A 19091-nucleotide genomic window follows, 5' to 3' on the forward strand; every position below is an offset into this window, starting at 1 on the left:
TTGTGATACTTGTCTGACACAAGTAACCACCAACACAACTAAAGGAACTTCAGTATCTAATATATTATGCTGGCTCTCATGTCGAAGAGCAGCTATCAGAATTATGCATAACTTTCACTGATATTTTGAGGTTGGGTCCACCTCCTATGGCACCATATTGCAGCTGGCTCCACCTCCTGCAACAGCCATTTTGGTGTTGGTGCCCACAACTCTTTGCCAAAATTCATATGGTGCCCACAGACTTGAAAAAGTTGGGGACTACTGCTCTACCAGTATGTAGTTAGGAGATGGCTCAACCTTTCTTGTAGATTTGTTATAGTCTGAAATTTTGAGACACATCTATTTATATATCTGGGATTTTTATCCTGCCCTTTTCCCAGGAGCTCAGGGTGGAATTAGGGTTGCCAAACCCAGTCTGGCAAGCAACGGAAGATTGGGGGGGGGGCTTTTGGTGACAGTGTGATGTTTCCAGGCACTGACATCATGTCTCTCTAGGAATTGCTGAGAACTCACACTGTCACTGGCAAAGGTTTTTTTTTTTTTTTTTAATTCTCCTGCTGCTGGCTGAAGTGTCAGCTGGCTACATCTGCTGGGGGTGGGACATCTCCTGTCTTCAGCAGTCATATGGCAACCCTAGGTGGAATAAATGGCTAAGACTAATTGAGCAGCCCAAGATCCCCAAGTGAGTTTCATGGAGGAATGGGGTTTTGAACTTTAGTCTCCTAGATTCTAGTCTGACACTTTAACCACAACACTACACTGGCTCCCAGTGGATTACAGGCAGCTTAATGGTACACTAACAGAGCATTCCTGAGATTTGGCATAGGGGAACGGCAGGGAGAAGGCGCAGCAGCGCCACCTCCTAAAATCGTTCCACCTATGCCGAAAAACCAAAAAAAGCCTTTTCACTGCTTTTTTTTGTTGCTAAATGGGGCCTTTTCGCCCATAGAGAACAGCGAGGCTGCACCTGCTAAAAAGCAGGTGCAGCAACACTGTTCTCCATGCCAGCGTTACGGGGCGAAAGGGAACAGGAAACTGCCTAACGGCAGCTCCTCCCCCCAGCCTGCCCCGGGAATGCCCCCCCTCCCACGCCAGCGCCACAAGTCTCCGCCATGATCTGTGCCACGAGGAGACTGCGCCGGTGGAGGAGTGGTGCACAGCTCCGCGACCAGCATAAGTGCCTCTTGCCATAGAACAAGAGGGACTTATGCTGGTGGCGAGGTCACACCGCCTCCAAAGCCCAATCAGCCCGCATTCTCAGGAATGCGCTGAAAATTATTTAAGTCATATTGGAAAGACACACAAATACAGCGGGGCTTGTCATTCAAGAGAACAGTACTGTTTCCCCTCCGTCCTCTTACATGTCTCTCAGTAGATTTAAACAGGCCCTCAGAGGGCTCAGCTCACATGCTAGCTTACTTATAATTTCCAAGCAATTTCCAATTTCTTTGCTTTCAGAAATGCAGCATCTGAAGCAATAATGAAAAGAGAGTTGATGCACTGTACTTTTCTTTGGCACCGACTAAGCACAACCGTCTCAAAAGCATCTAAGAAAAGGAAGTGTCTTCTAGGCAATGAGCTCTGGCGCTCTTCATAAGGGAGATATTAAGGGCAATCTTTAAATAATTCTTGGAAGGAATATTCACCTTACTATTTTTAACAAACTGAAGAGGCAGGCCAGTTTGAGTGGTTTACCATGAAAATGTGGTTTGTTCATACAGCATGTCACTTTTCCACCACAGTTAAAAGTATATGAGTAGACTTTGTAATCTTGCTCAATGTTTCTATAAATGTTTTAAGCTTCTTCATTCATATTACATACTATTGTACATATTCATCTGTTAACACAATTGTCATGTTACCAGAAACAATCTTAGACACAGACACACAAATTACATATCCAGAAGAAATTATCTGACATTTACTGTAGTCTGAAATGTTCTAAAACCCATTACCAACCTAGTGATTCTATTATTAGGATGCCCTACTAACATAGTCATACAAGAAAAAAGTTATTTCATTCTTTTTGTAAAAACTGAGTTCACTGTGACTTTTATTGCATCTTTACTTCAATTGCATTTTTTATCCATGCAGAATAATAAAATGTGTTTATATGGGCATCATACAAATCTGCATTGGCTACCCTGTACAAAAAATTAACATAATCTAGCTAAGCGCTAAGGTTTATTGATTTCAGTTGGAAAGTTAAGCATGCTCTTATCTCACACACTTAGAAACTGAGGTGTGCAGTCCAATTATATGCACATTTCCTTAGAGGTATATACTCCTACTGATTTCACTGGAGCTTACTCCGAAGTATGGATATATAAGATTGTAGCTTAAAAATACATAAAATGCAGACTTTTTATGACATTAAAAAAAAACCTAATGCAGAGAGACATGTTCAGTGCTGCAGTTGTAGTTTGGCACCCTCCCATTATGCACCTAGGACCGCCACTCCCAATTATGAACCGTGAAACAAATGAGCTCTGTCCACAGCTCTCACATCAGTGAAAATAGCCGCAGCAAGGGCTCTGGCTAGGGTTGCCACTCCCCTGCGGGGGCCATTGGGCCAATGGTGTGACATCATTTCCAGGAAAAACCAGTAAGTTATGTTGCCCCTCTACAGTAATCACCAGAACAACAGAGTTTTGGAAGAATCCCAGAGAGGACTGATATCACTTCCAGGGAACACTGGCTGGCCTTTGCTCTGAAATGCTTAATTCTGACCCTGTACGCTCTGCAATTCCGATAGTTACTAATCTTCTCAATGTGGGACTCTTGATAGCCTTCCAAAGAACTCCAGGGATCCCCCAAAACAAAATTTAAAAACCTTCTTCAGATTCTGGAGAAAATCCTCTCAAATCTATGCACATTTGGCACTTGTTCCTTTGTAAAGGTAAAGGTAGTCTCTTGTGCAAGCACTGGTTCATTCCTGACCCATAGGGTGACATCACATCCTGACCTTTACTAGGCAGACTTTGTTTATGGGGTGGTTTGCTGTTGCTTTCCCCAGTCATCTACACTTTACCCCAGCAAGCTGGGTACTCATTTTACCGACCTCGGAAGGATGTAAGGCTGAGTCAACCTTGAGCTGGCTACCTGAACCCGACTTCCGTCGGGATCGAACTCAGGTCGTGAGCAGAGTTTTTGACTGCAGTACTGCAGCTTACCACTCTGCACCACGGGGCTCCTGTTGTTCCTTTCTAGACAGCCAAAAAAGCTAGAAAGAATATATAGTGCAAATACCATGATATATCATGAAGAAAATCTCTTTGCTAGATTCCCAATGCAGAATGGTTAACATCATTTTAAGCATCACAAGTGGAGTCAACTTAGCAACTAATTAAAATTACAAATGTTCTGAAAATGTAGGATGAGATTTCCCATTACACAGATACATTTGTTACTGGGAAAAGGAAAATTCCTCCATGATCTGGTTATCACACACTCAGTAGTAAACTCATCAGGAGTATCAAGCACAGTTTGCTTTGGCAATTTAAGTCAGTTAAATAATTTCTGCAAACCACTGAGTGAAGCACCGGGCTCTAACAATCTAAAGTATAATAGCATGTGTCTCTCTGCTTAAGCATCACTGCCAATTAAGCAATTCACTGCCAATGACAAGCAAATCTGAGCACAAAGTACCAAATGCAAATAGCTATATTTAATTGAAAAGCACTAAGGATAGTTCTCTGTGTAGATTTCCACACAGTGGGGGTTACCGCATTATATATTCCCAGTGATGTATTAAGAGTTTGAAAATGTTATAAAAAATACTGTTCGCACTTTGTTTGGCCCCTTTAGCTGTGAAGACGTCTTCCAACCATTTTTTAGCCGGGCATCCGAAAACCCTTTTAAATTGATGTTTTTTATAACATTTTCAAACTGTTAATACATTGCTGGGAATACATAATGCGGTAACCCCCTTATATTGGCATGATATATTGTTGAAAGAGGAACTCATTTCAGCAAGGACTCTGCAGTCATAGCTTCCAGCAGTGTGACTACATTGCTGTCGATTGTGAACAGCACACACGAACCTAAATGGTTGGTTTTCCCCATATTATGCATGGCAGAAAGGATTGTGCCCCTGAACATTCCACAAGTTTAACTTGCTCTGAACATTTACAAACACAAAAAAACAACAATCATGTGGTCAAGTACAGCAACTCCTTTTCGGTGTAATGAATTTTATTTTTAAGCAAGTCAAATAAATTCCTGTGAACAATTATTTGCATAGCTATCTGAGGTATGCTAGATGGGGTTTTAGTATTTGATGTTATGCATTGTTAGCCTTGATCACATATTGTTCACCATTATGCATTGTTTGGTTTTGATAATATGGGCAAAGCTATACATTATCTTGAGTGAGGGCATCTCTCAAAGACAAGAGTAGGAGTCAATCCTCCCATGGTGTAAGTTCAAGTAGAACTTACCTAGGTCCTGAAGTCAACACAGTGTTTCCTTGTTCCCTTTGCAAACATTACCCCAGATCAGTCTGCTGCTGGTCATAGTATGGGAAATAATGCGTGCCGTCATGACATCTGGACATGTAATTCTACCAGATGCTGCAGACTGAGCATGGGGAGAGAACTAAATATGTGGTTGCTATTTTGGGGTCCTTTCATACTGCCAACCTTTGGCATTGTCTCTCCGTTGGTGCCTCATCTTTCTCTGAAGCAAGGTGGCAACTGATTTGAGACAGTCTGTTAATCCATTTTTTTATTCATGCATAAAACACTTTTTCCATCTCAGACAGCACCACATTTCCCCAGCTGATGGCAAAGAGAGGAGAGCCAGCAAGATCCACACAGCTGCTGCCAGCCCAGCTGCAGGTCTTTCCTCTCCCTTGGGCTGCTCATGGTTGGCGAAAAGGAACACCCGTGAGAGTGGGCAGTCTGGCCCTTTTTACCCACCTCTACCCTTGAGCACACCGGCTGGTCACCACCTCCCTCCATCAGTGCTGAACATGGCTGTTTAAAGGCACCCTCTCTCTTTCTTTCTTTTCCCTTGTCACTTCTGCTACCTCTGCTGCATGTTAAGGGAGAGTAATGGAGAGCAAAAGCCACAGCCAAGCTGGCTGCCACCATGGGGCTTCTGTTTGGGTTCATTATAAAGAATACATAGGAAATAAATGATTTAACAGATGCAAAGATTATGTTGGTATATCGATGTTAAGGAGCTTTTGGAGGGAAAGTTAGAATGGGAATTGCCACACAAAATGGTGGCAAAAATGTGGGCATACCTTTCAGATGAAGAGCAAAAGCAATTCCACTGCGAATGGTGAGGAAATATCAGATCAAAGGTGGTTTGAGAAACCACAGAAAAATTATGGCGGGGGGATGGAAGAAAAGTGGATGGGCAACCGATCCCAAAACAGAGCAAAAAGCCCAGAGAAAAAGCACTTTGGTAGCAATCAGCCTTTTTAATTTCTGAGGAACCCTTCGCTAGGCTCTCATTAAAGTAGCAAGATGTCAGGAAAAAAGGAGCATCTTTAGCTCATGTCTGGCCAGTGTAAAATTAACGTTCCTTCTTCTGAGACAATCAGAGGATTAACAGAAAGGTCAAAAAGGCACAGCACAGTCATGATCTACAAACATTTCTCAGATGAAAAACACTTTATTTAATGTTGTTCAGCTCAAGCTGAACATTAAAAGCATGGTTCTTAGCTAATGAAGCACATTACCACATTTACAATGAATTTAATCTCTGAATAAATGCCACTGATTAGAAGTCTTTGCCTTTTAACTATCCACACATATACTTCCTAATCTTTGTTTTTCTAAACAGCCAGGACCTGTGATGCAATCCAGGGTAGGACTGTGGTTCAGTCAGTGTTAGAAAACTTAATATCTGGAAGCTCTGAAGGTAGTCCAGCAGCTTCTGTTCAGTTCTCAAAGAATAAGCATGAGCATTACAAACTAATGAAGACTAATTAGCAAGCCTGTGATTTGTGTCAGCCAAGATGTCAGAAATGAATGAACTTGATAAGGGAATTCTCTCTTCTTTCATAATCCACTCAGTCATACTTATCCTAGTTAAGAAGGAAGACTACTCCCCAAGCCTCAATTATAAACATCTGTTGCCTTTCCCAAATACTATTCCACTCTTAACTGAGCTAACCACCGCGTTTTCTAGTTTTCCAGTTTTATTAGTGACTGCAATAAGGTTTCCCTTCAAAAGTCACTTACATTGCATTAGTTCACCCTTTATAGTAGAAATGTACATTACACACACAAACTCGTGCAACGAAACCCTGATAGAAACTTACATTAGCACTATTATGGACAGATCCCCATATCTTACAAGACACATGAACACATGAAGCTACCTCATGCTAAATCAGATGACACTATTAGCCTTTAGATTAGCACTACTATGGACAGATCCCCATATCTTACAAAACACATGAACACATGAAGCTGCTTTATACTGTATCAGACCATTGCTTCCTAAAGGCTGTCTACTCAGACTGGCAGTGGCTCTCCAGGGTCTCTGGTAGATATCTTTCACATCATATATTCTGTGGTCCTTTTAGCTGGCAATGTTGGGGGTTGAACCTGGGACTTCCTGCTTGCAAAACAGATGCTCTACTTGTCCTGTTTTGAGCTTGCACTGGTAGGGTTGCCAAGTTTAGGGTGGGAAATTCCTTGAGTTTGGAGGGCAGAGCCCAGGAGAGGAAGAGTTTGGGGAGGGGGGAAAGCTCAGCAGGGATGTGGTACCATAGAGCTCATCCTCTGAAGTTGCTGCTTTCTCAGGGAAACTGATCTCTGTAGTCTAGAGATCAATTGTAATTCTGGGAAAACTCAGGGTGTACCTGGAAGTTGGCAAGACTAGTTTGCAGTGAAGCACAAAACTCCATTACACAAAGATGGACACAATATTAGCATCCCAGACTTTTTGAGGGGGAAGGGGGGTTTGATTCAGCATGCAGATGTTGCACCTTGGCCATCTTTCAAAGCAAACCTATCAACCCAATGCATTTGGGGAATCAATGGCGTTTCTTTTTTCTTCTTCTGAATTCTATAGTTTGCCCTGTGCTGCAGGTGGGCACAGAAATAATGCAATTTGTACTTTCAGCTTTCAGAAACTTCCTGGATTATCTTCCCCATGAGCAACCGTTATAAACTCACCCTACCATGTTGACCTGAAAGTGGCATGGGTGGAAGATCCTGCCCTTAGGTCACACAAGCAGACAGCCTCGAATGATGCAATACTGAATGGCCTGATGCAGCTGGAAGAGGAACTAAGAGGGTATCTCTGTAGGGTCTGTGAGGCCTGGGGCACATACACAACCCATAGCAGGGCCAGATAAACACTGGGATCTCTAACAAGATCCATTAACAGGACAACAAAGTTTAGAAGGGTGAAGTGTCCCTCCTTCTCTTTTTTTCATTTTCAATATATACAATATAATTGTATACTATAAACAATCTCATAATTGTTGTATTATGTGTATTACTTTCCTTTTTGAGCATGCAAAGCAATGAAATAGAAGTAGGAAAAACGTACAGGAGGGCAAAACATGAGGCCCAAACTAGAAGTGATGTCTAACTAGTGACCACCACGGGGATCAGCAGTCGCACTGCATCTGTGAGTTCCCTGTGGCAACTCTGATATGAAGAGCTGCAAGGGCCAGATTTGGATCAGAAATAGGGGAAGATGGGGCTTCAGCCTTTCCTCCTTATAAGTCCTGACCTGAAACGGCCCCAAGGGTATTATCTGCCCTGTTGCATGGCTGCTCATGCACTGAATACTGAAATCCCTCCTCCCCCTCACCACAGTTCGGCTCCAAATCCGAAGAGTGCAGTACTTCAGATCGGAGATCCCACAGGGAACTTACAGCTCCTGTGTAGCTGTCAGTCCCTGTGGTGGTAACGTGTTAGACATCTCATTCAGACCTCAAGCATGTTTCACTTCCCTTCTCTCACATGATCTTTAAAACATAGGATCATAGAATCATAGAGTTGGAAGGGGCCATACAGGCCATCTAGTCCAACCCCCTGCTCAATGCAGGATCAGCCTAGAGCATCCCTGACAAGTGTTTCTCCAGCCTCTGCTTAAAGACTGCCAGTGAGGGGGAGCTAACCATCTCCCTAGGTAGCTGATTCCACTGTCAAACAACTCTTACTGTACCATTTTTCCCCCTAATATTCAGCCGGTACCTCTCTGCCCGCAATTTAAAACTATTATCATGAGTTCTATCCTCTGCTGCCAACAGGAACAGCTCCCTGCCCTCCTCTAAGTGACAGCCCTTCAAATACTTAAAGAGAGCAATCATGTTCCCCCTCAATCTCCTCTTGTCCAGACTGAACATTCCCAACTCCCTCAGCCTTACCTCATAGGTCTTGGACTCCAGGCCCCTGATGATCCTTGTCTCTCTCCTCTGCACCCAGTCCATTCTGTCCATATTTTTGGAGTAAGGCCTCCAGAATAGGGCTGTCAAAAAAAAAAAATTCGGTACAGTTCGGATTCGGCCGAATTTGACCCTTGTGGGTTCGGTACGTGCCGAAGTCCGAACTCCCCCGCTTCGGATCCCCGGTAATTCGGGGGGATCCGGAGTTCGGGGGAAAATTCGGCCCCCGCGCGCCTTCAGAGGGATTCCCTGAAGGCGCGCGGGGGCCCTTTAAACTGATCTGAGCCTCCCAGCTGGGAGGCGCAGGTCAGTTTAAAGGGCAGCCCGCGCCTCTCCAGCGGGCTCCCCTGAAGGGGGGCAGGCTGTCCTTTAAACTGATCTGCGCCTCCCGGCCGGGAGGCACAGGTCAGTTTAAAGGGCAGCCCACACCTTTCAGCGGGCTCCGCTGGAGAGGCGCGGGCTGCCCTTTAAACTGATCTGTGCCTCCCGGCCGGGAGGCACATGTCAGTTTAAAGGGCAGCCCGCACCTCTCCAGCGGGCTCCCCTGAAGGGGGGCGGGCTGTCCTTTAAACTGATCTGCGCCTCCCGGCCGGGAGGCACAGGTCAGTTTAAAGGGCAGCCCGCACCTTTCAGCGGGCTCCGCTGGAGAGGCGTGGGCTGCCCTTTAAACTGATATGTGCCTCCCGGCCGGGAGGCACAGGTCAGTTTAAAGGGCAGCCCGCACCTCTCCAGCGGGCTCCCCTGAAGGGGGGCGGGCTGTCCTTTAAACTGATCTGCGCCTCGGCGCAGGTCAGTTTAAAGGGCAGCCCGCACCTTTCAGCGGGCTCCACTGGAGAGGCGCGGGCTGCCCTTTAAACTGATCTGCGCCTCGAGGCGCAGATCAGTTTAAAGGGCAGCCCGCGCCTCTCCAGCGGGCTCCCCTGAAGGGGGGCCCGAATTTGCCGGATTTATTCGCGAACTCCCGAACTCGCTGAATTCGCCCCCCGGGTTGCCCGCCAGTTTTGAGTTCGGATCCGTCCGAACAGAAAATCACCGAATCAGGGGAAATTCGGTTGATTTTCAGTTCGGACCGAACCGAATTGACAGCCCTACTCCAGAACTGCACACAATACTCCAGGTGCGGCCTGACCAATGTTGTGTACAGTGGAACTGGGACATCTTACAATTTGGAGGTTATGCCTCTGTTGATGCAAATTCTTGAAATAAAATGCAAACCTCATATACTCTGTTCTAACTTGATTTCACCCATGTGCAGAAGCAACATATGCCTATAGCGGAACAGAGAATAACACATGGAGAAGGTTGTGAGTGCAAAACAGTTCCATCGTAACAAGTTCCATCGTACAGCCATTGACTTCAGTGGGCTTAGAAGGGTGTAACTCTTCTTAGGGTGGCACTGCAAATCACCACTTCGCGCAAAGAGCCAGGGCAGCAGAATCATAGCCCTCTTTAAAAGCTGAAATCAAACATTTCAGAGGAGGACCAGGGCTGGATTCAGCCCTCTGCCTCTTCTCTACCAAACAGCTTGTCAGTAGGATTGCTGCTTTTAAAAAGGCCCCAGCTGCTCTTGGAGCCATAAGCTACCATTTCAAATGAAACATGTCTTTCATAAACTTGGGCTGTAGTGTTAATTGTATCCGTTCTTGGAGAGAAATGACTTGGCAACACTTGCCCATGAGCCAATAAAATCCACACCAGATTACTATAATGTGCGGAATTGTGTGGTTGCCTCTCCAAAGTGTTCAGAGAATTCAATTGGTGCAAAATGTGATGGCCAGATGTTCACAGGGACCAGCTAAGATGAACAAATCACCCTACTGACTTCCAGTTTATTTCCAGACTCTATTTAAAAGGCTGGTATTAATCTTGAAACCCCTAAACAGCCTGGGTATCTCAGGGACGTTTTTCAGCATGAACACATCCATCCGTTAAGACTGTACCCCCACACACATTCTTTCTGAAGTGAGGGACACTGCTAATGGAGAAAGGGTCTTTTCTGTAGTGGTGCCCAAGCTTTGGAACTGTTTCTTTAAGTCTGTTTGGTGCAATCTTTGCTAACATTTAGGTCCTATTTTCTCATGCTTTTAATGGCATTTAAGAAATCCTTTTATTCTGTCTTGTTGCTATTTTATCCATAGGTTGGATCCCACAGATAATATTTGCAGACAAAAGGGGGGCATTATTTTCACTGATTCCTCTCTTCTGCAGCAAGCCTCTGACTCCCCCCCCCCAAAGCTGTTCCTAAGGGGGTCTCCTTTTCTGCCAAAGGTATTTTGCTATGATGTGGGGAGGTAAAGGGAGGGGAAGTCTCACTCTGCAGATGGATATCCATTCTGTCTGCAGAAATCTCTACTGAATCTGAACCTATGCTTTTAATTGCTACTGCCAGACCTATTTATTTTAGTTTGATTTTATTTTTAATCTTCTCTTTGTGTGTATTATATACAGTCACGCCTACAAGCAGAAAGCTGGAGAGGAAATTTCCTAAATAAATAAACACTCCCAAATAAATTATCCTGACTTCAATGGAACTTATCCTCAAGGAAATGAAATGTAGCCTGAGTTATTTTCACACAGTTTAATTTGCTGCAAACACAAACACTAAAATTGCTCATGTGTAATGTAATGCCACTTAACACAAGTACTTTCCCTGGTCAGTCTTGTTGTCCAATTTAGCTTAAGAGTTTTTCATCTAAATAGTGTCCTTAACATAAAAACATGAAAACTTTAGTGTTACCACTAGTACTAAAGTACAGTCCCACAGCTTGAAAGGATCATTGATCATTTTCATGAAAAGAATTTATGATTTTGCTACCTGTGCAGTGTTTCACATAACATTCTATAAAATTCTTTAACACAGACTCTTACATTGCCAAAAGGAGGAATGCAATAGACATTTTTAAACCCTACCTGCAGTCATTTTAGTCCACTACTTGCATATACATCCCTAAACAATGCTATTTTTTTCTTTAAATGGAGAATAGCGGTGATTCTTTTGTATTATTTCCATTCTTTCTACAGTAGGGTAAAGGGAGAAGCACTCAGCTATAACAGCAAAATATATTTCGACTAGAAAAACTGATGCAGAACAAAAGAGGCCCCCCACCAATCCTCCAAAGCACTGCAATTTTTGGCCATATAATGATGATATAATCTGTCTGTTATCCCATTCACAAACAAGGTATGCTGGACACAGCCCTTTCAGCTGTGCTGTAATTGCAATAGTTTCTTTGGAAATCACCTTAGAAATAAGGGTCTGCATGAATGAAGAGAGTTGTGTTTGTGGAGTAAACAAAGATGTAAATACAGCCCACAGTCTAGCAGTGCTAGGATTTGACTTGGGACGCCACTGAGCAAACTGTGCATTAGATATCATTTAGCATGCAAAATGTAGCAGAAACAGGGAAAAAAGGTATTCATATCTTTAAAAAACAAATTATTTAAAAGTATAATAACGCAGAATATATGGATTCTTATTTATTTATTGGCATAAACTGCGTTCCATAAGATAAGAATTGCTATCTATGTAGATTTGATGACACTTGGAGGCGGGATTTATTGTGTTTTATGCCAAGGCTTGCAATCGGGAGAGCATCAAAATAAAGCTGTCAGCTGATAAAACATGTAGGAGCAAGCACAGATAAAAGACGAGGAAAATAGGAAAGTAATGTACGGGGAGCCTATTCTTACAATTAATGAGAAGCCCTGGGAGTTCTTTTTTATATATAATAATTTTTATTATTTTTCAAAATATATAAACAAAGTTCAACAATTGATAAAAATCATCATAAGAGAGTTAAAAGCAATGAATTATTGTTGAAAATACAAATATATTAAAATAAAATATAAGGACTTCCCCTTCATCTCCCTCTATCTCGTTATAAATTTATGTACTCTTTTGTATAAAATTCTAATCCTGATATTGTTACATATATATAAATGTAATTCTTTATCAAAAATCAAATAAAATATAAGACTCCCTGGGAGTTCTAAGCCTCCCCCTCCCCCTTCTACTCACAAATGGCTCAGATATTGAAGACTTCCTGGTTCCCTGAAAGTCTGCTCTTTGATGTGACATCCAAAAGGGCAAAATGGAAAACTGCAGCTCACCTAATAACCAGGATTTCAAAGCATGGCTTAATCTGGGTTCTATAATCAGAACTGGTGGAAGGGCACCTTTAGATCATAAGAACATAAGAAAGGCCCTGCTGGATCAGACCAAGGCCCATCAAGTCCAGCAGTCTGTTTACACAGTGGCCAACCAGGTGCCTCTAGGAAGCCACTAACAAGACGAGTGCAGCAGCACCATCCTGCCATCCAGCAGCACCATCCATAGATCCAATCCATACACAGTTCTTTCTGCAGGTATGCCGCAGTGAAAGAACCTTAGCTTAGCATTATCAACAATAGCACTAGATACTTACATAAAATTCACACAGCCAGTTCCTGCAGGTGGGGCAATCCAAACAAAACTGAGATTTGTTGTTGGTAAATGGCTTACATGTGATGCAACCACACTGCACATGAACTGATTTCCAAACTGGTGATCAGACATTATTCCTATGAGAAAGACATAAAGTAAGAATGAAATGTATTAGCATTTAGACACAAAGGTTTTGTTTCAAAAGTATTAAGATTATGTTAAGTACTGAATTTTTAACAATTCTAACCAATTGAGTGTCAACTAAAAATGCAGGATACTATTATTTTTCAGACTTTTGGTCTTGAGTACTCAGGTTAAACTCAAAATTGTTTGATGAAAATTCATCACTGTACTTTCCTAGTGTAATATTTACAGTCTCTTTTTTGAACGTAACACCTAAGGAAATACTTTGCCTGTGATTACTTACAATAAATATTGACACTTCAAGCTTGAAAAAAACTGTGACATTACTTTGATTAAATGCGAAACAAAATGAATAGCAGGATAGAATTCCCAAGTAAAAGAGCATGTATATTTCTTGCAGTTTGTCGTAATAAAAACATAATCAAGCACACATCCTTGCACTAGGTACACCAGCACAGCATTTTTACTACATGTTTATAAACTGAAATTCCAGTCGTTTCAATTGACCCTGCAACAATCCAAACAACAAAGATAATTAAAAGAAAACACATCAAAGAAAATCACCATGGACCGACAGTTCACAAATATACTTTTCTCCCGTATAAGACACCCTGACTTGGTTCTGGTATCTCCTTGCACAGAATTAACAATGCATGAAGTAGCTGCTTATGGATATAATCAACACATATACCCTTGATGACAACAGTAACTTTCCCATTTTCCACTACCACAGGCATGGATACCAATAGATATGCATCTGAATTTCAGATTCAGCATGGCTTATCATGGCGATCTTTGCCATGCATGTGAAGGTACTGTAATGGGATGTTTTACTTCCGCCTCTAATTAAACAATCTGGACTAAAAGTTTCCAAAATAATGTGTCTATTTGACACATTTAGCACAATGTGATAGTATAAAATGAGATAATTGTGAGTTGTTCTTTGAACTAAAGCCAGCAAACCAGACTGAAAACCTTCAGAGACTTTGGCTGCAATCCTGAGGGGAGGGGGGCGAAGCTCCTTAGGAGCCGGCGTGACCCCGTGCCAGTGTAAGTGTCCATTTAACCCAGGATAAGGGGCACTTACGCTGTCATGGGTAACACCCACGCCGGCGCCAGGACATGACACAGTGGCACGAGGCTCGGGCACCAGCATTGCCTCCTGGCAGCATTTCAGCGGTGCAAGTCCCCACTCTGGCATCCTGGGAGGTGTTCCAGGAGCGTTCCTGGGGGCAGAGCTGCTCTTAGGCAGCTTCCTAACCCCTTTCACCCCAGGAACGCCCCTTCCCATAGGGGCATGACTACACCACTTTTTTTGGGTGGTGTAGCCCTGTTGATTACAAGAAGGGATTTTGGGGTACATTCTATTTTTCTTATTTTTTAAAATTTCTTTTCGTGGCCGGGAATTCTCTGTGGCTGTGGCGTGGCTGCGTCGCTCCTGGCCACCATCGAACTAGCGCTGATTAAACAAAGAAGTACTGAGCTAGATGGAAAAAAGAAAAGAATCTGGGAGATTAAAATAACTGCTAAACTAAAAATTAAACTGTTGCTCAGTATTTGGGGGAAAATCACATACACAGAAAATTAATATTTTCATCTTGCCCTTTATTCCTGACATCCCTAATGCTGTGTTACTGGTTTCTGAAGAAGTCTAGACATTCACTCCACCTAAGATTTCTCTCCCAACTATCAGCTTTGTGTGAGAAAATGAACAAATATACACATTAACCCAAACTGTGCTACAGTCCAAGGGCAAGGCACACATGAATTGGCAGAACATTTTTTGAAAAGTAATGTGCTTTTGCTTAGAAGTGCTCAGACCATTCAAGTAATACAAGCTAAGATGTTCCGGCTGTAAGTGTAAGAGTCATAACCGTGCACATACCACCCCCAAGGTTCTGTATATGCATCTGGGGCATCAGGGAGTACATCTAAGCACTGTAGCAAGTGAGCATCACTAAATCATATGCTACTTAAATGTGAAGTAGAACCTCTCTGAACTCTATTTCCCTTGAGTTTTACTGTGTATGCTCATTGTGTTGAAATAATTTATATGCCACACTACCCAGTTATGTCTCTCTCTCTACTGTATATTACTTTGCTGTGAAACCATTAGGGTTACTAGCTATATATCATGCCTGACCTAAGCCTACAAAAAAAATCCTCCAGAAAATGAATAGTTCAGCCACACAGCAATATATAACATACACTGTTCTCTTACACTCATGATATAATAAAGCACCTGTATAACTCAGACCAAGTCAAGGGCACTATAAAACCACTACCAGCTGGGTCCCACGTCTAGAGCCCCAGTACTATAAAGTAGGGTTAATGGAAGCCTGCTGCCGTATCTGGCTCCAACATTAAAACTAACCCAGGTACAACAATCAAGAATAGTTACTTGGTGCTTTAATGAGTTCCTACTGCCTCTCGACCTAAATAATCTTTCCAACAACCTTGTGATGGCAGTATGATGACTTCCAAATTGCAGACAGGGGTTAAGGCTGACAGGCATAAAGCTCATGAGTACAAAAATTGGAAACTTCCTGCTTCACAACTGACTCTTTTAGTCACCACGCTCCTGGAGCTCCTGGTAGTGTCGTAAGTACCTCACTACATCGTCAGTGATCTGAACCCTGGGTTCAGAAGGGCTGCCAATTCCAGCCGGGAAAATTCCTGGAGATTTGGGGGTGGAGCCTGGAGAGGGTGAAGCTTAGGGAAGGGGAGGGAGCTCAGCAGGGATGTAATGCAACAGAGTTCACATTCCAAAGCTGTTATTTCCTCCAGGGCGAGATTCGAATCCAGTAGCACTTAGAGACCAACAGGTAGTCTGGGGTATAAGCTTTTGAGAGTCAAAACTCCCTTCATCAGATATCTGATGAAGGGAGCTTTGACTCTCGAAAATTTACGTCTCAGTGATCTTGTTGGTCTCTAACCAGATATCTGATGAAGGGAGCTTTGACTCTCGAAAATTTACGTCTCAGTGATCTTGTTGGTCTCTAACCAGATATCTGATGAAGGGAGCTTCAATTCTCAAAAGCTTATACCCCAAAAATCTTGTTGGTCTCTCAAGTGCTACTGGACTCGAATCTAGGTCTTCTACTGCAGAGCATCTTATGTGATATAAAATTCTTCTTCCGTAGTACCACTTTGTGCCTTAAATTTTGATGCTGGTAAATCTTGAACGTGTCATACATTTGGTTCTTGTAGGTTATCCGGGCTGTGTAACCGTGGTCTTGGTATTTTCTTTCCTGACATTTCGCCAGCAGCTGTGGCAGGCATCTTCAGAGGAGTAATACTGAAGGGTGTCTCTCCTTCAGTGTTACTCCTCTGAAGATGCCTGCCACAGCTGCTGGCGAAACGTCAGGAAAGAAAATACCAAGACCACGGTTACACAGCCCGGATAACCTACAAGAACCAATGAACTCTGACAGTGAAAGCCTTCGACAATGTCATACATTTGTTCGAAAATGTGCCTATTCTACTGCTACATTCATCAAGGAACTGTGATTTGCTGTACCTCCCTGTTGAATGTATATTTCTGGAAAACTCAGGTTTTCTTTCTGAATAATGTATGAAAGGACCCTGAAGGAGAAAAGATAAATGCAGAAATGCTTTGGATTCTCAGGATAAAATTTTATTCCTTTGACATTCAGTGACCACTTACTCTGTTGTAATCCCATCAACTAAATTGAACTATGCCACTGTTAGGAGTTCACACATCAATCCTGTGCATTGAAATTAGACAAAGCCCTAATATGTGCCAACGAGATAGTTTTATGCCGCAGAACAAACAGGTGTAATTTAGGAGACATAAATATTTCATTCCTGTGGTTGTTATACTTTACCTGCTTAAAAGGAGAGCAATGTATGGAACAATTCTATAACCAACTCTCATATGATAATCCCATTAAACGAACTGGAAAGACACAATTAACAACCACCCACTGGCATTTAGAACGAAGGCCTAAGTGAACTACACACATCTCTAACATACAGCTGCTGATTGATTTTTTTCTGGGTGATTACATTCTGTTCACAGGGAAAAACATCCATCTAGTTTGATAGAATGGAAGAGACTTCTGAAACACTTGCTGGCTTTTGCAATCAATTAGGGGTCAGCACGGCTTGATAAATTATTAACCGTCGCAAAGGGAGAGCACAACGCAATTCTGGAAGACCCATATTTTACTACTCAGCAGGTTATGCCAGCTTTAGCTTACTTCAAGCATTGAGATTATTTTATAGTAGTAGTTCTTTTATTATTAAACAACTAACAATCTCGCCAGCATAGCAAGGTGGCACAGAAAACACTGTTCTCAGACTAAAATGGAAACAATTATTTATCTAGGTCATCGACTAATTTTTTGCTCATTAATTCTAGAATATATTCCATGAGAAGGTTTAAGGAAAGTCATAAAAAAGTCATCAAAAGCCATAAAACCTTTTAACATTTAAGCCTCAATCATCGCTTTAAATTGGCAATTCGATTCATATGACTAAACTACCATACCATGCCACTGAGCCTGGGAAATATATGAGGTGGCATTTTCACATCTATCAGGCAAAATATTAAAAGGCATAGATTAACCATAATGATTTTCTTATGGCCATACAAATGACCAAAGTAGTCATTTTGGTCTTAAACAACTCGCATGAACTAGAAAAGGCAAAAACTGAAAGTCCATGCAGCCAAAACTGACCCTGGGTTTGTTCTGCAAAGGAGTTTCTTAGGGCTGGAATGGCTTCCTATCATGCCCAGCATACCAGTATTAGTTACTACATCCATTTTTCATTCCAACATCTGCTCCATGCTCAAGATATAACTGTGAGTCTGAAAGCCATTACAGTTTCCATGTTAACACTGGTGCTCCGATGAAGCAAACTTGTAGTATAGGAAAGGCAAACAAGTAAACTAAAACATACAGGATACACACACACACTGAAGGAGTTAGGGCCACTCAGAGTTTCCTGATATGTTCAGACAAGTGCTTAGGAACACAAATCTGCTATTGAATGTTAGGCTCAGTAAACACATTTGCCACAAAAAGTGTTGAATCAGCCTTCTGGCCAAAAGGGAGCACAAGTTCATCCTAGTAGCTGGAATAGTGACTGGCAACAAGGAGGAGTCTGGGAGGATGGGGACATGCGGGAGAGCATTGGCACTACAGCATTGTGTTGATTCCAGGTTTTCTCCAGAAATGATGTCTCACCACTCTAGGAATCACTGTGAACATAATATGGTTGTGTTGGTTTTAAAATTTATTTTCTCCCACTGGCAACAGTGGCGGCAGGCAACGGGTTGTCGGCAGGAGGTCTCCCCTGGAAGGTTACCATGGCTTGTTCAACCAAAAGGGAGAACTAGGGCATCACAGCTTCACCCAACAAGCAAATTTGACAGCATGACTGGCTTGGATGACAACTGACAACTGAGGGCTGACAAGTGGGTTTTATGGGTTACCAACTGATCACTACCCCTGCCACCCCCAAGTCCAGATACAGAAATTAAAGCCCGTTGCAAGAACTGTTTGCCCTGTCCCTGGATTCGTTGGACTCTAGCAGTTAGTAGAATAATGATTTACTTTTTTAAAAAAAACTACACATGTCCATATGTGGGTATTACTGCATAGCTACAAACTGAGTACATATGGGACTCAGGAATTGTAGAAGCTAGCAAAAAAAGACCGGCTCTTTCAAGGCCTAGTCAGCAAGGCAGAGAGGTAGCAGGTAACCTTGTTAGAGAAGAGGGCTCAACTGCACACAGTAGTAAGTTAGCCAAGTGGAAGCTACAAAAGAGGCAACAGGGAAATCCCTCCTTTTCCAATGTATAGGGGTGAAAGAGACAAGACTTACTACAGAGGGTTTGTCTCTCATGCTCTCTGTCTCTTATGTTCTTCATGCATCTCGCTCCCTCTGTCCCCTAAACACCCCCTGCTTGGCTCTGTTGACAGAGAGTGTGTACGTATGCACACGTGTGCTTGCCTGTCTTGCACATGTAAATGAGATAAGGAATCTCTGTATTTCTTTTGCCATGTGTATGAAAGTGACAAAGGGTGCCTATCAACATGTTTCTTGTTCCTATGTACTAGGTGCTGCAGAAGTGGACAAACAGTGTGGTATCTGAATTCTCTAACAGGGATTACCCGACTGGCCTGGGGATTAGTC

The 19091-nt window shown here is 42.7% G+C and overlaps 1 protein-coding gene across 1 annotated transcript in view; it reads right to left on the reverse strand.

Moving 5' to 3' along the window:
* RELN (reelin) overlaps nt 1-19091 on the reverse strand; it is a 362044-nt gene that overhangs the window by 241553 nt on the left and 101400 nt on the right. The window contains exon 3 of the mRNA XM_056847774.1: nt 12784-12919. Coding sequence (XP_056703752.1) covers nt 12784-12919 — 136 coding nt within the window. The remainder of the gene's footprint in view (nt 1-12783; nt 12920-19091) is intronic.

Source organism: Euleptes europaea, chromosome 3 (genome assembly GCF_029931775.1).
Source record: "Euleptes europaea isolate rEulEur1 chromosome 3, rEulEur1.hap1, whole genome shotgun sequence".
In the NCBI taxonomy this organism is placed as follows: Eukaryota; Metazoa; Chordata; class Lepidosauria; order Squamata; family Sphaerodactylidae; genus Euleptes; species Euleptes europaea.